At 52.0% G+C, this 16,669-nt stretch overlaps 6 protein-coding genes across 6 annotated transcripts; 1 reads left to right on the plus strand and 5 right to left on the minus strand.

Annotated features, from left to right (window-relative positions):
* Nucleotides 1-488: 488 nt before the first annotated feature.
* On the plus strand, nucleotides 489-2,754 carry CC1G_00304 (STE/STE20/YSK protein kinase; the record flags this gene model as incomplete). The annotated part of the gene is made up of 7 exons (XM_001837116.2): nucleotides 489-503; nucleotides 527-719; nucleotides 772-1,382; nucleotides 1,445-1,892; nucleotides 1,945-2,249; nucleotides 2,301-2,434; nucleotides 2,487-2,754. 7 exons carry the CDS (start codon nucleotides 489-491, stop codon nucleotides 2,752-2,754), a joined length of 1,974 nt encoding a protein of 657 aa, XP_001837168.2.
* A 475-nt stretch (nucleotides 2,755-3,229) lies between these two features.
* CC1G_00305 (hypothetical protein) lies at nucleotides 3,230-4,538 on the minus strand (the record flags this gene model as incomplete). Its single annotated transcript, XM_001837117.1, has 3 exons — nucleotides 3,230-3,764; nucleotides 3,821-4,011; nucleotides 4,071-4,538. 3 exons carry the CDS (start codon nucleotides 4,536-4,538, stop codon nucleotides 3,230-3,232), a joined length of 1,194 nt encoding a protein of 397 aa, XP_001837169.1.
* A 2,130-nt stretch (nucleotides 4,539-6,668) lies between these two features.
* Nucleotides 6,669-8,226, minus strand: CC1G_00306 (chitin deacetylase; the record flags this gene model as incomplete). The annotated part of the gene is made up of 7 exons (XM_001837118.1): nucleotides 6,669-6,997; nucleotides 7,056-7,132; nucleotides 7,187-7,221; nucleotides 7,275-7,385; nucleotides 7,447-7,635; nucleotides 7,693-7,967; nucleotides 8,022-8,226. 7 exons carry the CDS (start codon nucleotides 8,224-8,226, stop codon nucleotides 6,669-6,671), a joined length of 1,221 nt encoding a protein of 406 aa, XP_001837170.1.
* Nucleotides 8,227-9,132: 906 nt separating this feature from the next.
* Nucleotides 9,133-11,192, minus strand: CC1G_14627 (hypothetical protein; the record flags this gene model as incomplete). The annotated part of the gene is made up of 4 exons (XM_002911150.1): nucleotides 9,133-9,744; nucleotides 9,794-9,985; nucleotides 10,039-10,374; nucleotides 10,437-11,192. The coding sequence occupies 4 exons, from the start codon at nucleotides 11,190-11,192 to the stop codon at nucleotides 9,133-9,135; spliced, it is 1,896 nt and encodes a 631-aa protein (XP_002911196.1).
* Nucleotides 11,193-11,551: 359 nt separating this feature from the next.
* Nucleotides 11,552-12,723, minus strand: CC1G_14628 (hypothetical protein; the record flags this gene model as incomplete). The annotated part of the gene is made up of 2 exons (XM_002911151.1): nucleotides 11,552-11,856; nucleotides 11,913-12,723. The coding sequence occupies 2 exons, from the start codon at nucleotides 12,721-12,723 to the stop codon at nucleotides 11,552-11,554; spliced, it is 1,116 nt and encodes a 371-aa protein (XP_002911197.1).
* A 904-nt stretch (nucleotides 12,724-13,627) lies between these two features.
* CC1G_00308 (hypothetical protein) lies at nucleotides 13,628-16,503 on the minus strand (the record flags this gene model as incomplete). Its single annotated transcript, XM_001837120.2, has 5 exons — nucleotides 13,628-14,095; nucleotides 14,149-14,633; nucleotides 14,686-16,311; nucleotides 16,363-16,402; nucleotides 16,456-16,503. 5 exons carry the CDS (start codon nucleotides 16,501-16,503, stop codon nucleotides 13,628-13,630), a joined length of 2,667 nt encoding a protein of 888 aa, XP_001837172.2.
* Nucleotides 16,504-16,669: the final 166 nt, after the last annotated feature.

A 16,669-nucleotide genomic window follows, 5' to 3' on the forward strand; every position in this document is an offset into this window, starting at 1 on the left:
GAGACGTGATGTGAGGCTATTTTGAGGCATCGAGTGATGTCGTTCTGCAGCGAGCTCGCTGCCTTCGACTCTTCCTTCCACCACCACCGTCGTCCCCGTCCTACACACAAGCCGAGTCTCTGTCGTGCCCTCATCGCCAACGACGGTCCCCGACGAATCCCCCGCCTTTCCCAACCCTCAACGTCCGCGACACCCCAATTCGAGAGACTTGGCTTTTTCTCTTTCTCTCAACTTTCTCTCTCTTTTTTCCGCTTTTTTCACTTGTATTCCTGTTAACGACTTCTTAACGACCTTATCGACGATCTAACGACATTTACGAATACGATTATGGTGAGTTTCGATCTCATAATCGTCGAGAAGATCCCTTCGCTCTGGCCCCGCACGTGTGGGCACGAAGCTGTGAATAATGCATGAGGTCACCCTGAGAGCGCCTCGTCGGCGAATTTCTTTAAATCCTTCTTCAATACCTTTCTCTTTTTCTTTTCGACATGACACTAACTTGGGTATGTTTCGTAAACAGACAAAGTCTTCGACCCGCTCGCCGCCCCCCTCTCCCAAGGTGGAGCAACGGACCCGACCCAGGGATCCCTGCCCAATCCCGAGCAGCAACCCCGCAAGCCAGTATACGCTACTGGAGAAGCTTGGGACAGGAAGTTTTGGTGTCGTGTACAAGGCCATACACAACGAGACCAAGCAAATTGTTGCAATCAAGCAGATAGGTGCGCCCTCCTCGTTGTCTTGGCTCCGCACGGTACTAATCCAATATGGTAGATCTTGAAGACTCGGACGACGACATTTCTGAAATACAGCAAGAAATTGCCAGCCTTGCCCAATGCGACTCTGAATACGTGACCAAGTACTATGGGTCCTTCGTGGTGCACTACAAACTCTGGATCGTGATGGAGTACCTCGCAGGTGGCTCGTGTCTTGACCTTCTTAAAGCCGGGCCGTTTTCTGAAGCACACATCGCTGTCATTTGCCGCGAGCTTCTTTTGGGACTCGACTACCTCCACGCTGAAGGAACCATTCACCGGGACATCAAGGCTGCGAATGTGCTTCTCTCCTCGTCGGGCAAAGTCAAGCTGGCCGATTTTGGCGTTGCAGCTCAGCTCACCAACACCCTACGACACACATTTGTCGGCACCCCCTTCTGGATGGCACCTGAAGTTATTCGACAGGCCGGATACGATTCCAAAGCGGACATGTGGAGCCTTGGAATTACAGCGATTGAGATGGCTAAAGGCGAGCCTCCATTAGCCGAGTATCACCCGATGCGGGTTCTTTTTCTCATCCCAAAAGCGAAGCCACCGACTCTTGAAGGACCGTTCTCAGCGGCATTCAAGGATTTCGTGACCCTATGCTTGACTAAAGACCCCAAACTCGTTCGTAATTCTAATCTACCCTGTTTGAAATACATTACTAACTCCTTATTGTGTTCAATTAGCGCCCATCTGCCAACGAGCTGCTTCAACATAGATTCATTCGTGGCGCAAAGAAGACATCTTATTTGACAGAGTTGATCGAGCGGTACCAGGAATGGCGCATGCGGAGCCCTCACAAAGGCCAGAATAATGCTGCTACGATCAGGAATACCGCCACATGGGATATGAATGATACCATTCGGAGCGACTGGAATTTCGACACTGTGAAGTCGATGGGGGCCATGGGTACTTTCAGGGGCTCGGTTAAGGACCTTGGGATGCCTACGGGGATGATCCTTGAAGCCGACGAGAGCGACGATGGAGAGACCTCGATTGATACAGGTGCAGCAACCAAGGGAAGCGATCCGCTTCTCTCAAATTCACAAGCCGCACATTCGACTGTGATGATCAAGAACCCTCCGCCGCATCTTGCGGAATCAGACGACATTGCAGACGATGATATCCCAAACGGTATGCATCTAACGTCTGGCTCGGTGTTAACTTTACTGACCATCCTCTTTAGGTGCCCCTCCTGCCTATTCCGGTTCGGTTCGCAGTGCCAGACGCGCCTCTTACGCAGAGAGATCCTCCACAGATGGTCCAGGAACGGTTTTAAATGAGGCAGATCTTGGTACTGGAGTGGATACTATCCGACCCGTCAAGAAAGTCGATGCAGCTGGCTCTCTGCGCCTGTCCACTGGTTATCTCGGTAGCATACGCAAGGAGGGTAGCGGCTCATCCTACTCGACTCACAAACGGTCGGCAAGTGAAGGTGCCAGGGCCGGTAGGGCAATGGTAGACGAGGTTGTATTGCCTGTCCTACAAAGAGTAAGTGCCTTGCGGCTACGCCGTCATGAGATTTGCTCAAGTGTTTTTCAGGCTATTCGGGATGACATGGACGCACGCGAAATCGAGTCTCTCAGCATGCTTCAGCGAGGCTTCGAAGAACTCAAGGAAGCCAACTCGGAACTGGCGTACAACGTCATTCTGGACATCCTCCAGGGCATCAATGAGTGAGTAAATCAACCACTCTCATGGAACGCCAGTCCCTAACTATGTTTTCAGTAACAACGCCATTAAACGACATGTCCAGACATCCCGCGGGCTGTTCCCACACAAACGCATTACTCGCAAGAGTGAGATGACGTCCAAGGGTCTCGTCGTCACAGAAGAGACGGAGGAGGTATCCGGACTTCCGGAGTCGTCGAACGGTGTTCCTCCTGCGCAGGCTGAAGCTGAAACCCCGCGACGGTCCCCCATAGCTGAACTCCTCTACATGCGCTGGCTGGAAGGACTGAGATTGAAGTGGCCTAGTATCATGACCGGCAGCTAGGCAGCTGGCGCCATGTCCTTTGGCACAATGTACAACTCTTGTATATACCCTTCTTCCTCTTGGTTATTTATGTACTGTAGGTTGTTTCACGATCATTCGCTAATGCTCCCTCGCTTCTACCACTATCTCCGCTTGCAACTTTTGGCTATTCCTTGGACGTAACGTTGAATTAAGCTGTACGATGTACATATCTGCTTGTAGTACCATTTAACGAATTCTGATGACGGTTACTTGAAAATCGGGGAGCGCCAGAGGCGAGAACAGCATGGTGTTTCAACTTGTGATCGAAGCTAAGCGAAGCCAGTAGGAGACAATGAATCGTGAAGAATGTTGCAGAATCAAACAGGAAAATTAACGAATGTCTATATGCGCATCTATGAAAACCGGCAAGGATTAAAGTCTAATGAAGGGAGGGGGAAACCACATAAAAATTGAAGTCATACGAAAGTGAACCATAGAACAAGCGTAAAAGCGATCAGGTGGAATCGGCCTTGCCGGTTTCTCCATTCAAAGGGGGTTCAACAGAGCCATTTGCCGGTGTTGCCTTCTCCTCCGACGATGGTGTCTCCTCAGAGACTGCTTCCGCAGGTCCTGAAGTGGTCTGGACGACGTCTTTGCCTCGAGCGAGAATGTCCGAGAAGCCCTTCCTCACGGTCTCGAGCAAAGGAGTGACGCGTTCGCGAACCTCCTTGCCGACGAGACCGACCTTTTCCGGGAGCGGGGTGTCCTTCTTCTTCAAGATCTCCGTGAGGTCTGAGATAGCGTCACCTAGGGCCGACGAGATTTCCGAGTAAGTCTGCTGGATCTGGGGAGCGAGGTTGTTTTGGATCTGGGACTTGGAGGTGTTAATAGTGGTCTGGATGGACGCAGCAAGGGAAGCCGTCTGGGATTGGAGTTTCTGGAGCTCACTGAGCATGGACTCGGAGAGGGCCTGAACTCGGGTCTGGGCATTGGCGAAGGAGGAAGAGGCGAGGGAGTTGATAGACTGGGCGGATTCCGTAGCACGTTGACTGGAAAGATATGTTAAATCACAACCTGAACATGATGTTGGACTCGAGAGACTTACACAATGATCGACTGTGCCTGAATGTGCTTCAATTGCTCTGCGGAATACTCGTAGACGCTGTCCTTCAGGGTACGCGAGAGGGCAAGAGCACGTTGATATTGGTATTGGGCATCGGGAGACGATGGGCCTGGTTCGGAATGGGTGAGAGAGGTGACAGTCTTCTCAAAGTAGTCGACCAAAGGGGAGAGGCGCTGTGGACACAAAAAACATTGAGCATGGGGAGGAAGAGGACACGAAAAGCAAAACGCACTTGATCCAGATCATGCGCGACATTGAGGGCAGGGCTCTTGATCTTTTCATCGAGTGTCTTGTTGGCCCCGTCGATGCGAATGTGGACGTATTCTGAAGCGCTTTGCTTTCGCTCGCGGACGTACTCGACTACCTCTTCGGGCTTGGCCTTGAACGGGTAAGGATACCTGGACTCAACTGCGTCGACAGCCTTGTTCGCGTATCCATCAGCACTGATGATTAGAGGCGCAAGCTTGATCTGCAGGGGCTCGCTGAGCTTGTACGCGGCGGTCGAAAGTTCCTTTGCAGCGGTGTAGGTGGAACGAGTGTATGTGTTAGTCGAGAGCTTATCGTTGATAGTCTCGAGGGATGAATGGATCATGGGGATCGACGCGACTCGAGTGAGAACAGTAATTTCTGGGGGCGACTGGACCGCTGGCTGCTCTTGGGGCGGCGTCGCCGTTGCGGTTTGTGTTTCTGTAGCGGACATGGTGGTAGGGAAAGAAGAATTGAGGATTGCGATAAGCAACTGAAGGCTATTTATTGATTCAGTCCAAACGTCCCTAACGCTCATGATTGTCATTTTCCATGTGATTATACCTGACGTAATCCGCATCTCCTCGAAGCAGCTCGAGGTCGCATCGCCTTTAGGACGCTCTACTGCGACCGCCATTGCAGTTCCATTCAGACACTTGAGTTCTCGAGCGCTTCCCTGGGACTGGGCTACAGAAGAGCATGTAAAAGAAGGGGAGAAAACTGGCCATCTTTCCTCTTAAGCGCCCATTGCCATCACTGAGCCACGATCAAGGTTCCCAATTAAGGACGGGATTATACCATAATCTTGCCATCCCGACAGCCCCTAGATCAGGTCTCGATAACGTTCCGAGCCTCCGACACCCATTTTCTCGTGGAAATGACGTCGAATCGGGAATAGAGATCGGAAGGACATATATCACAGGCCTTTGTAGGTCCCTGCGTATTCAATACTCAGTGTCCATTCCCTGCATCGCGTTCTGGCTATGCTAATCGAACGTTGTTGACAGCTTCACGAGCCTCGGCTTCCAGTGTTGTTCATTCAGGCCATCGAGCTCCCTCGAAGTCGGGTGGCTCCACTGGTGACTCGGGCGCTTAGCAAGATGGACCAGCGGAGGTACGATTGCGCCGGCGCAGATTTGAAAAAGGTCGTAGCTAATTGTCTTCCCGTACGCTCATATAGGCTCCCGAGTTCAAAGCTGTTCAAAGCCACGTCTTCTGTATTGCCTGGGCTCTTGCCCTGGACGGGCGATCCGTTATTCCAGACATGATCCTTGCCATCTTCGAAGGAAGCTTCGTCCTTTGCATTTTGTTCTGTGTATACACGATCAACCGCTGGCCACGGAGTTACTCACACTATCACGAGCAACAGCGTCTCGAAATGTGTGCCATCGCCGGGGTGCGTGTACCAGGCCAGCGCACGTATGTGCCTCTTCGCTTCAAGTTTTCACCAGTCAGATTGGTAATCGACGGTGCGAAGCAGCAATTTAATTACTTATAATTGTAAGACGACAGGCCTGACGCTCCCTCCCACTACACAAAAAGGCAACATCTCTTGAGCCACCGTCAGGTATCTGTGCGCGTTATGGGAACCGTGGTGAGCCACCGGTCTTACAGCCGATCCATGATGACGAGAGATCTCGGTCACTGCTGTTTTCCACAGAACAAGCGTTTGCAACATGGATGTTCACACTTTCCAATATATATGCAGGCCTTCTGTGGACATCCTTACTACTACCATATATGATAGTCACCCATCGGCCAGCTCGGAGCCTTCCTACACAGTTGAGCGCTAAAGCTACTGCCCAGCGGCACCATCAACAGACACAATAAGTATCCATTCAGGCGACCTTGAGGCCAGGGCAACAAGACAACGATCATTTATGGCACTGACGAAAGGCATCGCATTGACATGTTTCGTATACACGCTACCAGTATATACTGTCGTCGTACAGAATGTCCAGATGTCGTAAAAGGTTGGAGAGACGGAAGGAGGTTGAGGGATCGCAGGAGGTTGTGGTGAGAAGACGATTAAATAAACTCCAAAAGCAACACGGCGCTTATGTAGGTCTAGCGGGCACTATATCGGGTACGAGCGTAAGGGTAGGGAAGTAACGGTACGGTAAACAACGATCACGATGGGATAAAGACGGCTGGTGTAGCATTAGTTCAGTCCGTTGTGATGACGAGTCCCAATATGTCCGCATGCTAGAGTTCAGAAGAGTAAACTGTGAAACGGTGAAAGTATAACGTAGGCGAGTCCGTAAGGGATGGGAGTGTCCATGATGTGAGGGTGCAGTGGGTCGAGTCCAGAGATTATGCTTGAGATGAAATGCAGGTTCAGGAGCGTGGCCAATGGTCGTGCAAGAAGATCGTCATCGGAATGAGTAGTGGGGTATCGCAAGTGTAAGGAAGCAATCTATAGCAAAAGGCCGACGAATAGACTGCATGACAATATCCAAGCTCGCCTCGAGGAAGGAAGCGACAAGGATCTCGCTGAACTCGAACTCGATGGAGGGGTCGGGGTTGGTTGAAGTCCCTCGGTTTCAAGATCCGACGTTGGAGTTCTATGAAGGCAAACTGGAATTTAGAACCGCACAAATTCAAAAGGAAATGGTACTGACAATCCCTCAGTAGGTTCTGACAGACCATCAGACGTGGGCGCTGGGTAGTCAGAATCGCCTGTGTCATCCGATGGCGTAAGTGCAGCAGGGTCGACAATGATATCCTTGAAAAATACATCGTCCGATGAAGAGCTTTCAGCGTTCTGATAAGCCCGGCGGTCACCAACGACAGAGGCCAGTGAACCAAATTCCCAGCCCTGCTGAGCAATCAAAGGAAACACGTTCATGAAGACATCGATACTTGCATCAGTCACCTCGTGCTGGAGGATCATGAGGCCAGGGGATTTGGGGCCTAAAATAGAACGCTCAAGATGAAACCGGACCACGAGATTCGCCGTATGATAACGCACCAGAGAGCCAACCCTCGAAACGTTCAACAATCGATTCAGGGGTGACAGCGCCCGTTGACAACCCCCAGTCGTCGGTGCTGTGACCGGTGTGAGCATCGTTATCAAAGGAAAAGGGGGGACTGCGCGCTCACTCCAGATTCCAGATGACAGTTTCCAAGCCGAAAACCTACAGGAACCATTAGCCAGAACACCCACAGATTCCCAGAATAGCAACATTACCTCTTTGGCGATGGCTCGAACTCGATTGTCAGAATCACCATAGGGAGGCCTCCAGTAACGAGGAACCCGACCGCCAGTGGAGTGGTGAATTAGTTGCATAGTCCACCCGAGCTTTATCAGCAGCAAGGAGTTAGACTTGGGCAACACGCGGAGCCAAGCTGAGGATACATACCTGTCCTAGGATGTCGAGGTTGCTCAAGGTAGTCATATAAGGGTGACTCCAAGTATGCACAGCAATATCGTTGTCGGCCTCGAATGCTGCGACAAATTCTGAAGGGTTGGCCAGGATGTGGACACCGATCATGAAGTGGGTGGTCTTGACATTGTTAGCAGACAAGAATTCAACCAAACGACCTGAGGACTAGAATTACGGCAACAATGAGAATTCGAACCAACGCTGAGCGTTAGTACCACTTACGGGATAAGGGCCGTCGTCGAATGAACTGGCGAAGACACCATCGGGGGCATCCCAAAGGTCTTCGGGGCCTCGACACTTATACGTCGTGGAGCACACTTCAGGGCTGGTAGGGTTCACAGTGGCGGGGTACACGGGATTGGTCTGGGGTCGTTCGCTGACCGCCAGTGGGATATCAGGGATGCGGCCTGCTTCTACAGCTGCGTTGAGCGCATCGACCCAGTCTTGAGGCAAGAAGGCAGGGTCCGGAACACCTTGCGGAAATGGTGCGGACCATTCTGTATCGCGTCGTCAGTATGACGGGAGAAAAGTATGGATGTGGGAACACATACCAGGGGAACCGACTGGCGGATAAGCAATACCGTCGTCTGTTGCGCGCTTGAATAGCCTATGGACAGGATGCGAGTCGTCTTGGTACCACCGCTCGGGCAAAGCGCCAGGTTGAACATGTTCGTGGCTGTCGTGACGGTCATTCAAAGCGGGCACAGTTACAGCAGAAACGAGAGGGAGGAACGCGAAAAGAGTCGAAAGCAACATGATCGCTTTCGGGGAGGTCTAGTCGGGGGGAGAACGATGGGGCGACGGCCTGGCTCGTGAGCGTCAGTCGAGAGCTGGGAGCGAAGGGAAAGACCGCCAACCGCCCAGCAGACGCAGACCATCCCAATTAAAACATTCAACCTATCCCAGTTTGGCAAAATCAGGAAAACGTTGTCGTGTCGTAAGGCAAATAGCCACCGTGAATCGTCCGCACAACTCGGTAGCGCCTGATCCTCGACTCAGAATAGAGTCTGTCTCTCCGTCCCAGTCTGTTGAGCCCAAGTCAGCTTCCATTGTATATGCCGTAGTGGTGTATATTTGTCGATCTTGAGGTATGGAGAGAGCCAGGTGTGTTGAACAAGGCGGGGGTTTGAGACCGACGACATCAAAGTGGACCAGGCACTGCCGGTTATTGTCTGCGGTGCTTGGGCCCTGGGCCTACGATAACACAGCTTTCCATGCGAGTTCCATGCCATCGATACCTGAGTCATGTCATCCGCAAGCTTAATGGCGGAACGGCTGAGGGCCACGTTGAACCACATGGCTCGAGATATTAACCGCGATGACGATGGGTTGGAACTGCGGTTTTACAGTTCTGCAACAAAGTCCATGGTCCAACTGGTGGTAGAAGAGAGGAATTGACAGTCCTGAATGCGGTGATAAGTCGGAGACGGACAATGAGTTGGCCAACCACTTTCCGACGCGCCCCTCCCATATGCATCGAACCGCCACAATGTATGTACGACGTACTATAATACAACGAACGCATAGGCCGCCTTGTTCGGCATCCCAAACTCTGTCAATGATACATACTTGGAATTAGCAAATCATCAACGAGCTAACCTACATGGGAATATACAGAACGGAAAGTACGACAGACGGAATAAAGAATCGCAATCGCTACGCTCAAGGATTTCGTGACCTAAACTCTGGCTTCAAGGTCAAACGTCCATCTTTGAGGGCCGCCACCCGCTTGACCATTTCCGAAAACTCTTTCTTCTTCGCCGCGTCGACTAGATACGAGTTGAAGTGTTGAATGCAACCCCGTGTCGTCGGATTCTCCGTATTTCTGAGCCAGTCAATGATAAGGCCCTCCAACTCGGCGTTGGACGCCGTCGCAGCAACCTTTTTCTTCTTCAGTTTGGGCTGTCCGCCTGCAGATGGTCCACCATTCTGTGAAGCTGGCGTTCCTGGGTCTTCCGCCTTTCGTTTCTGAGCTCCATTGGCAAGAGGGCTAGTTGCCCTACTACCAGGATTAGGACTGGTGGCGCGACTACCCGGTTGACTACCCGGAACTCTTGCCTTCGGCACCTTGGGGCTCGTCGCGCGCTTTGCAACCAGGGAATGACCACCCAGGCTTGGTGAAGTAGCAGGTGACGTAGTTCTCGAGTTGGAGCCAGGCGCTGCTGGCTTGTTGGTCGAGGGCCTTGGGGTATTGGGTTGGTCGACCTGCTGTGGTTGGGGCTGAATGGCAGGGCCAGTGGGCACAGGTAGCTCTTCCTCCTCCTCCTCCTCCGCCTGGGATGCGGTGAGCGTCAAAATTTTGAAAGCATGGTGGTGAACGTACAGAACTCAAATACGGATTCTCATCATCATCCGACTCATAAGCATCGTTGCCCTCCCTGTTACGAATCATCTTTTCCATTCGCCTCTTTGCCTTTACCTTGGCCAGATCTTCTTCTTCATCATCCTCTTCGTCCTCGTCGACGCCGGCATCACGTTGTTTGTTGGCCAATTTATACTCTCGCTTCATTCGTTCCTAGAATGTGCTATCAGTATTAAATGCGGTGAAGATGCCTGCAATGCATGTACCTCCAGTTCCTTTGCCTCCTCTTCGTCAATATCAGGAGCAGCCATTTCCTCGTCATCAGCAAAATCTTCCTCGAAGAGTTGCTCATCGAGGTCACCCTCCTCGCCAAGTTCGCGCTCTCTCTTCCTCCTCACCGCAGGATCTTCGTCGTCTTCGAGCAGGCTAGTGGGCGGTCGATCAACTGCCTTGAGTTTCCGTCCTCCAGGCCCGACGGGTCCACTGGGCTTTTGGTCCTCGGCCTCCCCTTTGAAAATGGCCATGGTGGAAGCTGATGCTCCTTTGCCCCCGTGGAACGTTGCCAACCATGCCTGGGGGTCCTTTTTCTGCGCTTTCGTGTACTGCAAAGCAGACCCGAGTCAATATGTACGACCACGCCGTAGACCCATTCTATTAAACATACCGCAGATTCCACATCGGCTGTAGCAGTGGGGAAATCGTGATTGAGCTTCTTCTGGAATTTATACCAGCGATGAGCGGGCACAAATTTGAAGGAGTCGTTGGCAGCAGGCATGAAGAATGCGTGTGTTTCTGCCTTTGAAAGATCCTCCAATTGGCCTATCCAGTGTTCCTTGTGGGTCGGGTGGGAATCCTCCATGACCCACGGGTATCGCTCTTCCCTCTGCATCTGGCGGACCTCGTCTGGAACGAGGAAGACTTGTCGGGTCTTCTTCTGGAAGCGCCTCTTGTTCGCCTTCCCCTTGTCCTTGCTGGACGTCCCGCCACTTTCATGGATAGGTTTCCCTTCAGCATCCACCATCACCGGCTTCCCATCGACTCCAATGACAGGTTTCCCGTCCAGTCCAAGCATAGGCCTCACCGCCTCTGGCACTTTGGCCGCCGCCGCCGTCCTATCCTCCCGCCGCAAATCCTTCCTGTTAAGCTTCACCGGCGCCGTCCATCTGAGGATGTCGACCGGTTTTCTAGAATCGAATTTCATCACATCGTACTTCCAGCCCTTGAGCGAAGACGAGAGTAGCTTGTATTCTGAATAGGGCGTATCAGGGAGCTTCAAATGGTCCTCGTCCTCTTCTTCTTTTTTCTCCACTGCGCCAGGAGGTTTCGGCCGTGGTTTGGGTTGCGACTGGGCTGGACCTTTCTGGTTCTGGTTCTTCTTGGGGTGGAAGAGAAGAGAAAGGGAGTGGTTCTTGGGCGGCATTGTTGACTCAGGGAGATCTGGAAGTCGTTTGTTTGGACGAAAGTCGATGAAGAAAGCAGCAAGTTGGCGGCGACGATGGAGGTCAGAGAGATAAATGAATTAGAAAATATAATACATGAGTGGAAACAAATGGTCGAAAGCCACAACCCCCAAGGACCAAGCATGATTCACCATTTCCGGTTGTTATTGTACATGTTTGGATTAGAGGCTTCCGGCTTTGATTAAAATCATCCGCAAACACTTAGGCAGTTCATTTGTTCATCAAGAAAGTCGGATTCCAATATGAAGAACCGAAATATACGGTTACAAGGACATAAATAATAACTAATACAAGAAACGATATCAGAGCCCAAAAAAAATCATGAAGAAGGAAGACCTGCATCCGTTCGGTGACCGTTTTGCGTAATAACATGATTCACGGTGGAATGGGTATGGTGGGGAGCCCCAGAGGGCGGAGGAAGGGATGGTTGGATAGAGTTTGGTTGGAATTGTGATGGAAATGGAGGGGCACCTTGCCCATACACCAACACCTGTGGCGGACCACCAGGAGCACCGAATCCTGCCATAGTTCCTTGGCGCAAACTCTCGTTCTCCCGCCGTAGGTTCTCGACTTCCGTCATTAACGACTGCTGAGACGTCTTCAGCTGCGAGACATATTCAATGGCTAAGAGGATTTTAGTAAACGACCATTTCCTGCGAAGGCCTAGTGTTGTAACAGACCTTTGGTGAGGATCTCCCATTTACTTGCCTTCATACCACGGTCAGAAGGCAGGTGGTCTCGGAGATCATCAAACAGTTCCTTCATTTCCTTTCGTCTCTTCCTCTCCGCCAGCTTGTGGGAGATGCGAAGTTCGGGAGAACGAGAGTACGGGGTCGTTGATTCTTTCGGCTTTGACGGTTGCGTAGTAGGTTGAGGAGTGCCTTCTTGGGAATTCGAGGTTGGTGCTCCTGAAGTCGATTGAGAACTCGAGGATGTATCTTGTCTAGAGGGTGGGCGGGATATAGGACGAGAGCTACGACCAAATGCAAGGTCCGGTACAGACATGCGACGGCCAGGCTGGAAGTTGAAAGGAGGAACTGGGTGCAGAGGCCCAATAGTATCGACATGGCGGTTGGTGCCATGGTCGGTGCCGTTTCCGTTCACAGGGGCTCGGGAAGAGGTGCGGTCCGATGAGTTTGCCCAAGAAAAGTGGTTGAAACTGGGGATATGAGTTGAAGAAGGGTCGTTGCTGCTGATTGGGGGAGGTAATGATGGGTTATGGTTAATGGGAGGGAATAGAGAAGGTGCGGACTCCCGACGTCCTTCGTTCACCACCCAGCTTGGAACAGAGTTCCGTCGAGTATCGAGCCGGCTTTCGAGGGTCATTTGGTTGAAGTGGGTCGGAAGAAGCGCAGACCCACGCCGTTTGGATGCTGGAGCGTCACCGTCGACTTCCATGCTGTTGGGAACACCGGGGCCGACCAAATGATCCATGGAGTCTTCACGCACAGGAGCAAATATCCCTCGATCGGCCGACATTTTGCGCTTCATACCACTAGTAGCGGAAGGAAGGGGCAAGGTTGGATTCGTCCCTACTGCTATTGAGTGCCGTCTCATGCTGTAGTCGAACGGTTCCCGATTCCGGCGATTAAGGAGGTCGTGACGTTCATGATCGACATTCATAGAATTTGGGTCTGTCGACGTAGGTAAGACCTGGCTCAACAAGGCGACGCGGAGAACAATGAACCCCTACCTGGAAGATTGCGCAATGAGTCCCGAGACTCATGAGACACTGGCACTGCTGGCCGAACAGAGTTGTGCTCTGGAGAGGGAGTGTGGAGGATTTTCCGTAACTGCGAGTTCTGTTCCACAGGCGGTAAGGTAGCATCACCAAACGTGTAAGGGGAGGATGGACGAGGGTCAGACATATGGCCTTTGAAGCTTGGCTCAGGGTGTCCTGAGCCTGGTCCTGAGGGTACCGGGTTTGGGGGCTCTGCAGCTTGCCGGAAACGAGGGCTTAGTTTCGAGTTTCCAGTCGAAGCGTACGACGAAGGGTCCGTTATTGACCCTCTTCTATGAGTCTGCAGCCAGTCCAAGGAAGCCATGGACCGCGTCGGTGACCTGGACTGCGAACTGTCTCGTTGCCGTTGTTGGGTCAGACTGTGTTGTTGGGTGGCCGCCGTGTCTGAAACGCCGTTCGGTGGTGTCACTGTGTCCTCCCTCATTGTCATCCCCGGCGACGAAAGTCAGATCCTAAGAAGAGGAAGGGGTTGTGCAGATACTTGAGCTCGGCCGGACTCTGGGTTTTTCAAAGTTGGAACTTTGGGAAGGGGATGCACGACAAATATGGCTCTCGCGTGCTATACACAAATCGGGTTATATTGATCATGGACGTGTAAACAATCCACCAAATTTCCTACGGCTCTGCCACTAAATGCATAGCTCGAGCATATTTTTAATCCTCGAAACATATCCTCGAGATACTACCTCGCCCTAGATCGCTCAGTTGTAATATCCGAACATACTCCGATTTACCGCTGTTTCGTGTCCTTCTTCCTCCTCTTTCTTGCACTCGCTGGATAGTCGCTTCCGCCTGCGCATCATCTGCTTCCGCAACCTGCTTGATGTAGGGGGCATAGTCCACGTACAAACGCGGCAGGGGCAGACTCCAGACTGTCATTGGGCATACATCATGAAGCACATGGCTCAAGTGCATCTTATACATGTTGGCCTTCGCCAGCATCGTTGCCGCTTCTGCATCTGCATTTCCCATACCAAGTCGACATGGGAGTGATTTCTGGAGAAGAGACTGAATTTGCACATGGCGTGTGTAGGTGGTTGGAAGCGAGTTGTCTGTCGATGTCTCGAACAAAATAGGGTGCCCCAATTCATCATCTTCTGAGGGCAAGTAATTGTCGTCGATCTGGGAGCAGGAGGTTAGCGCCACCAATCGTGAAGGAAGAGGTATAACCGAACCGAAGGAACGCCAGTAAAGCCTTGAGCCATTTGACTGTCGAGAAACGATCGCGTTTCTGCCTCGTGCGCGACCTCCTTCCAAAATCCCAAAATCTTCTCCTTGTCATGCAAGAGGGCGCGTTCTTCGTCCGCCGGAGCCTGTCTTGGGTGATCATCATTAGACGGACCAGGAACACCAGTCTCATCCAATGGTGTGGTTGCGGAGCCTAACTGCGGCGGACCTGTTCCCAGTGTGACCTGCAACAGGTTAATAGCGTGTCGAAGGTCACAGGTAGCTTGAGCCACGAGCCAATGCCTAGTTCCCGGTTCGTCCTCCATAGAGGCCTTCCGCATTTCAAGGAGCCGCATTAAACCTTCTCTCGTTGCCGGCCGACCTTCTGCGCATGCAATGCTTTGGAGATACGATACCGCTACATCCGGCGGACAGGGTTCGAAATTAAGCACTTTCTGGATCGGCAAATCTAACACAGGCACCAGCGATACATCTGATAGCCTTATCAATGAAAGGTCAGGTCGAGTCAAAAGAGCCCAACGTACCATTACATGTGCAGATAACTGGTCGTCTGCATTCCTTGATGATCTTGATAACCGTAGACCAAAAGTTGCTGTCTTCCTTGAACAAGATGTCAACCTCTTCGAGCAGTATCAGTGACTGCGCCATTTGCGGATTTTCGTCATCAGGAATTTGGGGGTCCTTTGTGGAATCGATTCCATTGGGAAGAACATGGTTGCTCTGCGAATGTTCTGACGGTGGCTTGGGATTGGCTTTCCGCTTGGTAGGAGACAAAACCGTGAAGAAATCGTGGCGACCATGAGGCCGTTGTCGAACTAGATGGTTCTTGCCCACCTCGCCCACGAGGTGTTCGATGTTGACGCCACTACGTTTCCCTATCCCTGGGTAAACCTCGAAGACCTCCCATCCCAATTCTTCTGCACACGCATACACACTGGCCGTCTTCCCAGTCCCTGGTGGACCGACCAACAGGATCGTATTATGTAGCTCCCCGAGATCCTGGGTCGTGGCAGGTGGCGGAGTTGGATTCGCGGGAGAAGACACTGGTTCACTTATCGGTGCGAGAAAGTCGTCTTCAACATCGGAAGAAGCTGCGTAGTCCGTCACCACGTCCTCTTCATCTGAATACACGATCCAATCGTCTTCATCATCCGAATCCACTTTGGCCCGCTTTCTTGCTCGGCCCCGCACGATCTCTGTAATAACTCGAGGCCTTTTAGTCGTTCGAGTGCCGGCAGCCTTCTTCGACGTCGATCTCTCGTTGGATAAGGATGTCGTGGGTGCATCGGTTTGTAGTTTGAGTGCAAGAAGCCATCTACGAAGATATCGAGCACTCTCTTCATTCCCAAGAATATGGTCGGCAGTGCGAGGTCTCCACCTCTCCGTCCACGCCTCACAAGGAGAGTGTGGAAGATCGCTGTCGAACTGAATAAGGTCGATTACTCGAGAGATGGAAGGGTGACGGCGGATGTGTTCTTTCGGAATAGAATCCAGTGAGCTTTCGATCGTCACCGTTGCGGCTCTTGAAGAAGGACAGGCATTCGTTGGTGTATAATTAGATTCGGGAGAGATGGATCTGCGAAGAAATGTGAAAGTAGGGTCCACTGAAACAGGGTTGGTGACTCTCGGCCGAGAGGGATGTAAGCTCTTGGACGGAAGCGACGCAGTTTGAGGACCTCTGACATGTTGTGCATGTCTGTCCGGATAGGGTACAGTCCATTTCCTCAGTTTGGACGGCGAGGGGGGAGGTTCTGGACGTCTGAGAGCAGCCCTTGGAGCGAAAAATGGATGAATGGCCATCGGTGGAGGGGGAGTTGAACGGGATTTAACAGGGGACGAATCGATGACAATAGGGGCCGAGGGGCTCGAGCCATGCGCAAAGGAATCTTCGGCCTGCGAGAGTGGCGAGCTTGCTTCTGTGGGAGGAGCGGATGAGGGCGGTGGAGGAGTGTCCTCGATAATGATGGGGTCCGGCAGTACATCTCCTGACGAGACTTCAGAGTCAGAAAGCTCAATAAGGGGTATGGCTGGTGCTGTTCCATGGTCAACCAGACGGTTGGTCTCCAATGGGAAGATCCCACCACTCTCCACCGGGGTAAAGGCAGAACCTGTGGAACTACTTTCACCCTCTTTCACCGCCGTGACGGGCTCTGCGGAACGATGTGTTCAGTACAAGCATTGTGAGGAAGGATATAGCTCACTTGGAAACATATCCAAAAGTGTCCGTTGCTTCGCCACCGCCTGTGCATTGGTGTTGGAGCATTGAACGGACAGCCTGAAAGTGAGATACTAACCGTTGCTCTACCCTTTCCTTTCGAGGCCCCTTTCTTCTTTTCTGTCATAGTATTTCGGATATGTATCCCGCAGAATTACATAGAGTGATGGAGAAGGACGTCCAGGAGTCAGCTGTGGTGAGAATAGTCTCAAGGTTGGTCGCGTCAAGACTCGTTCTTCCAACGACGCGCTCGATCACGTGTTCAATGGCCTACAGATTCATACTCAGCTTCA

Source organism: Coprinopsis cinerea, assembly GCF_000182895.1.
Source record: "Coprinopsis cinerea okayama7#130 chromosome 5 map unlocalized cont3.5, whole genome shotgun sequence".
NCBI classification, from domain to species: Eukaryota; Fungi; Basidiomycota; class Agaricomycetes; order Agaricales; family Psathyrellaceae; genus Coprinopsis; species Coprinopsis cinerea.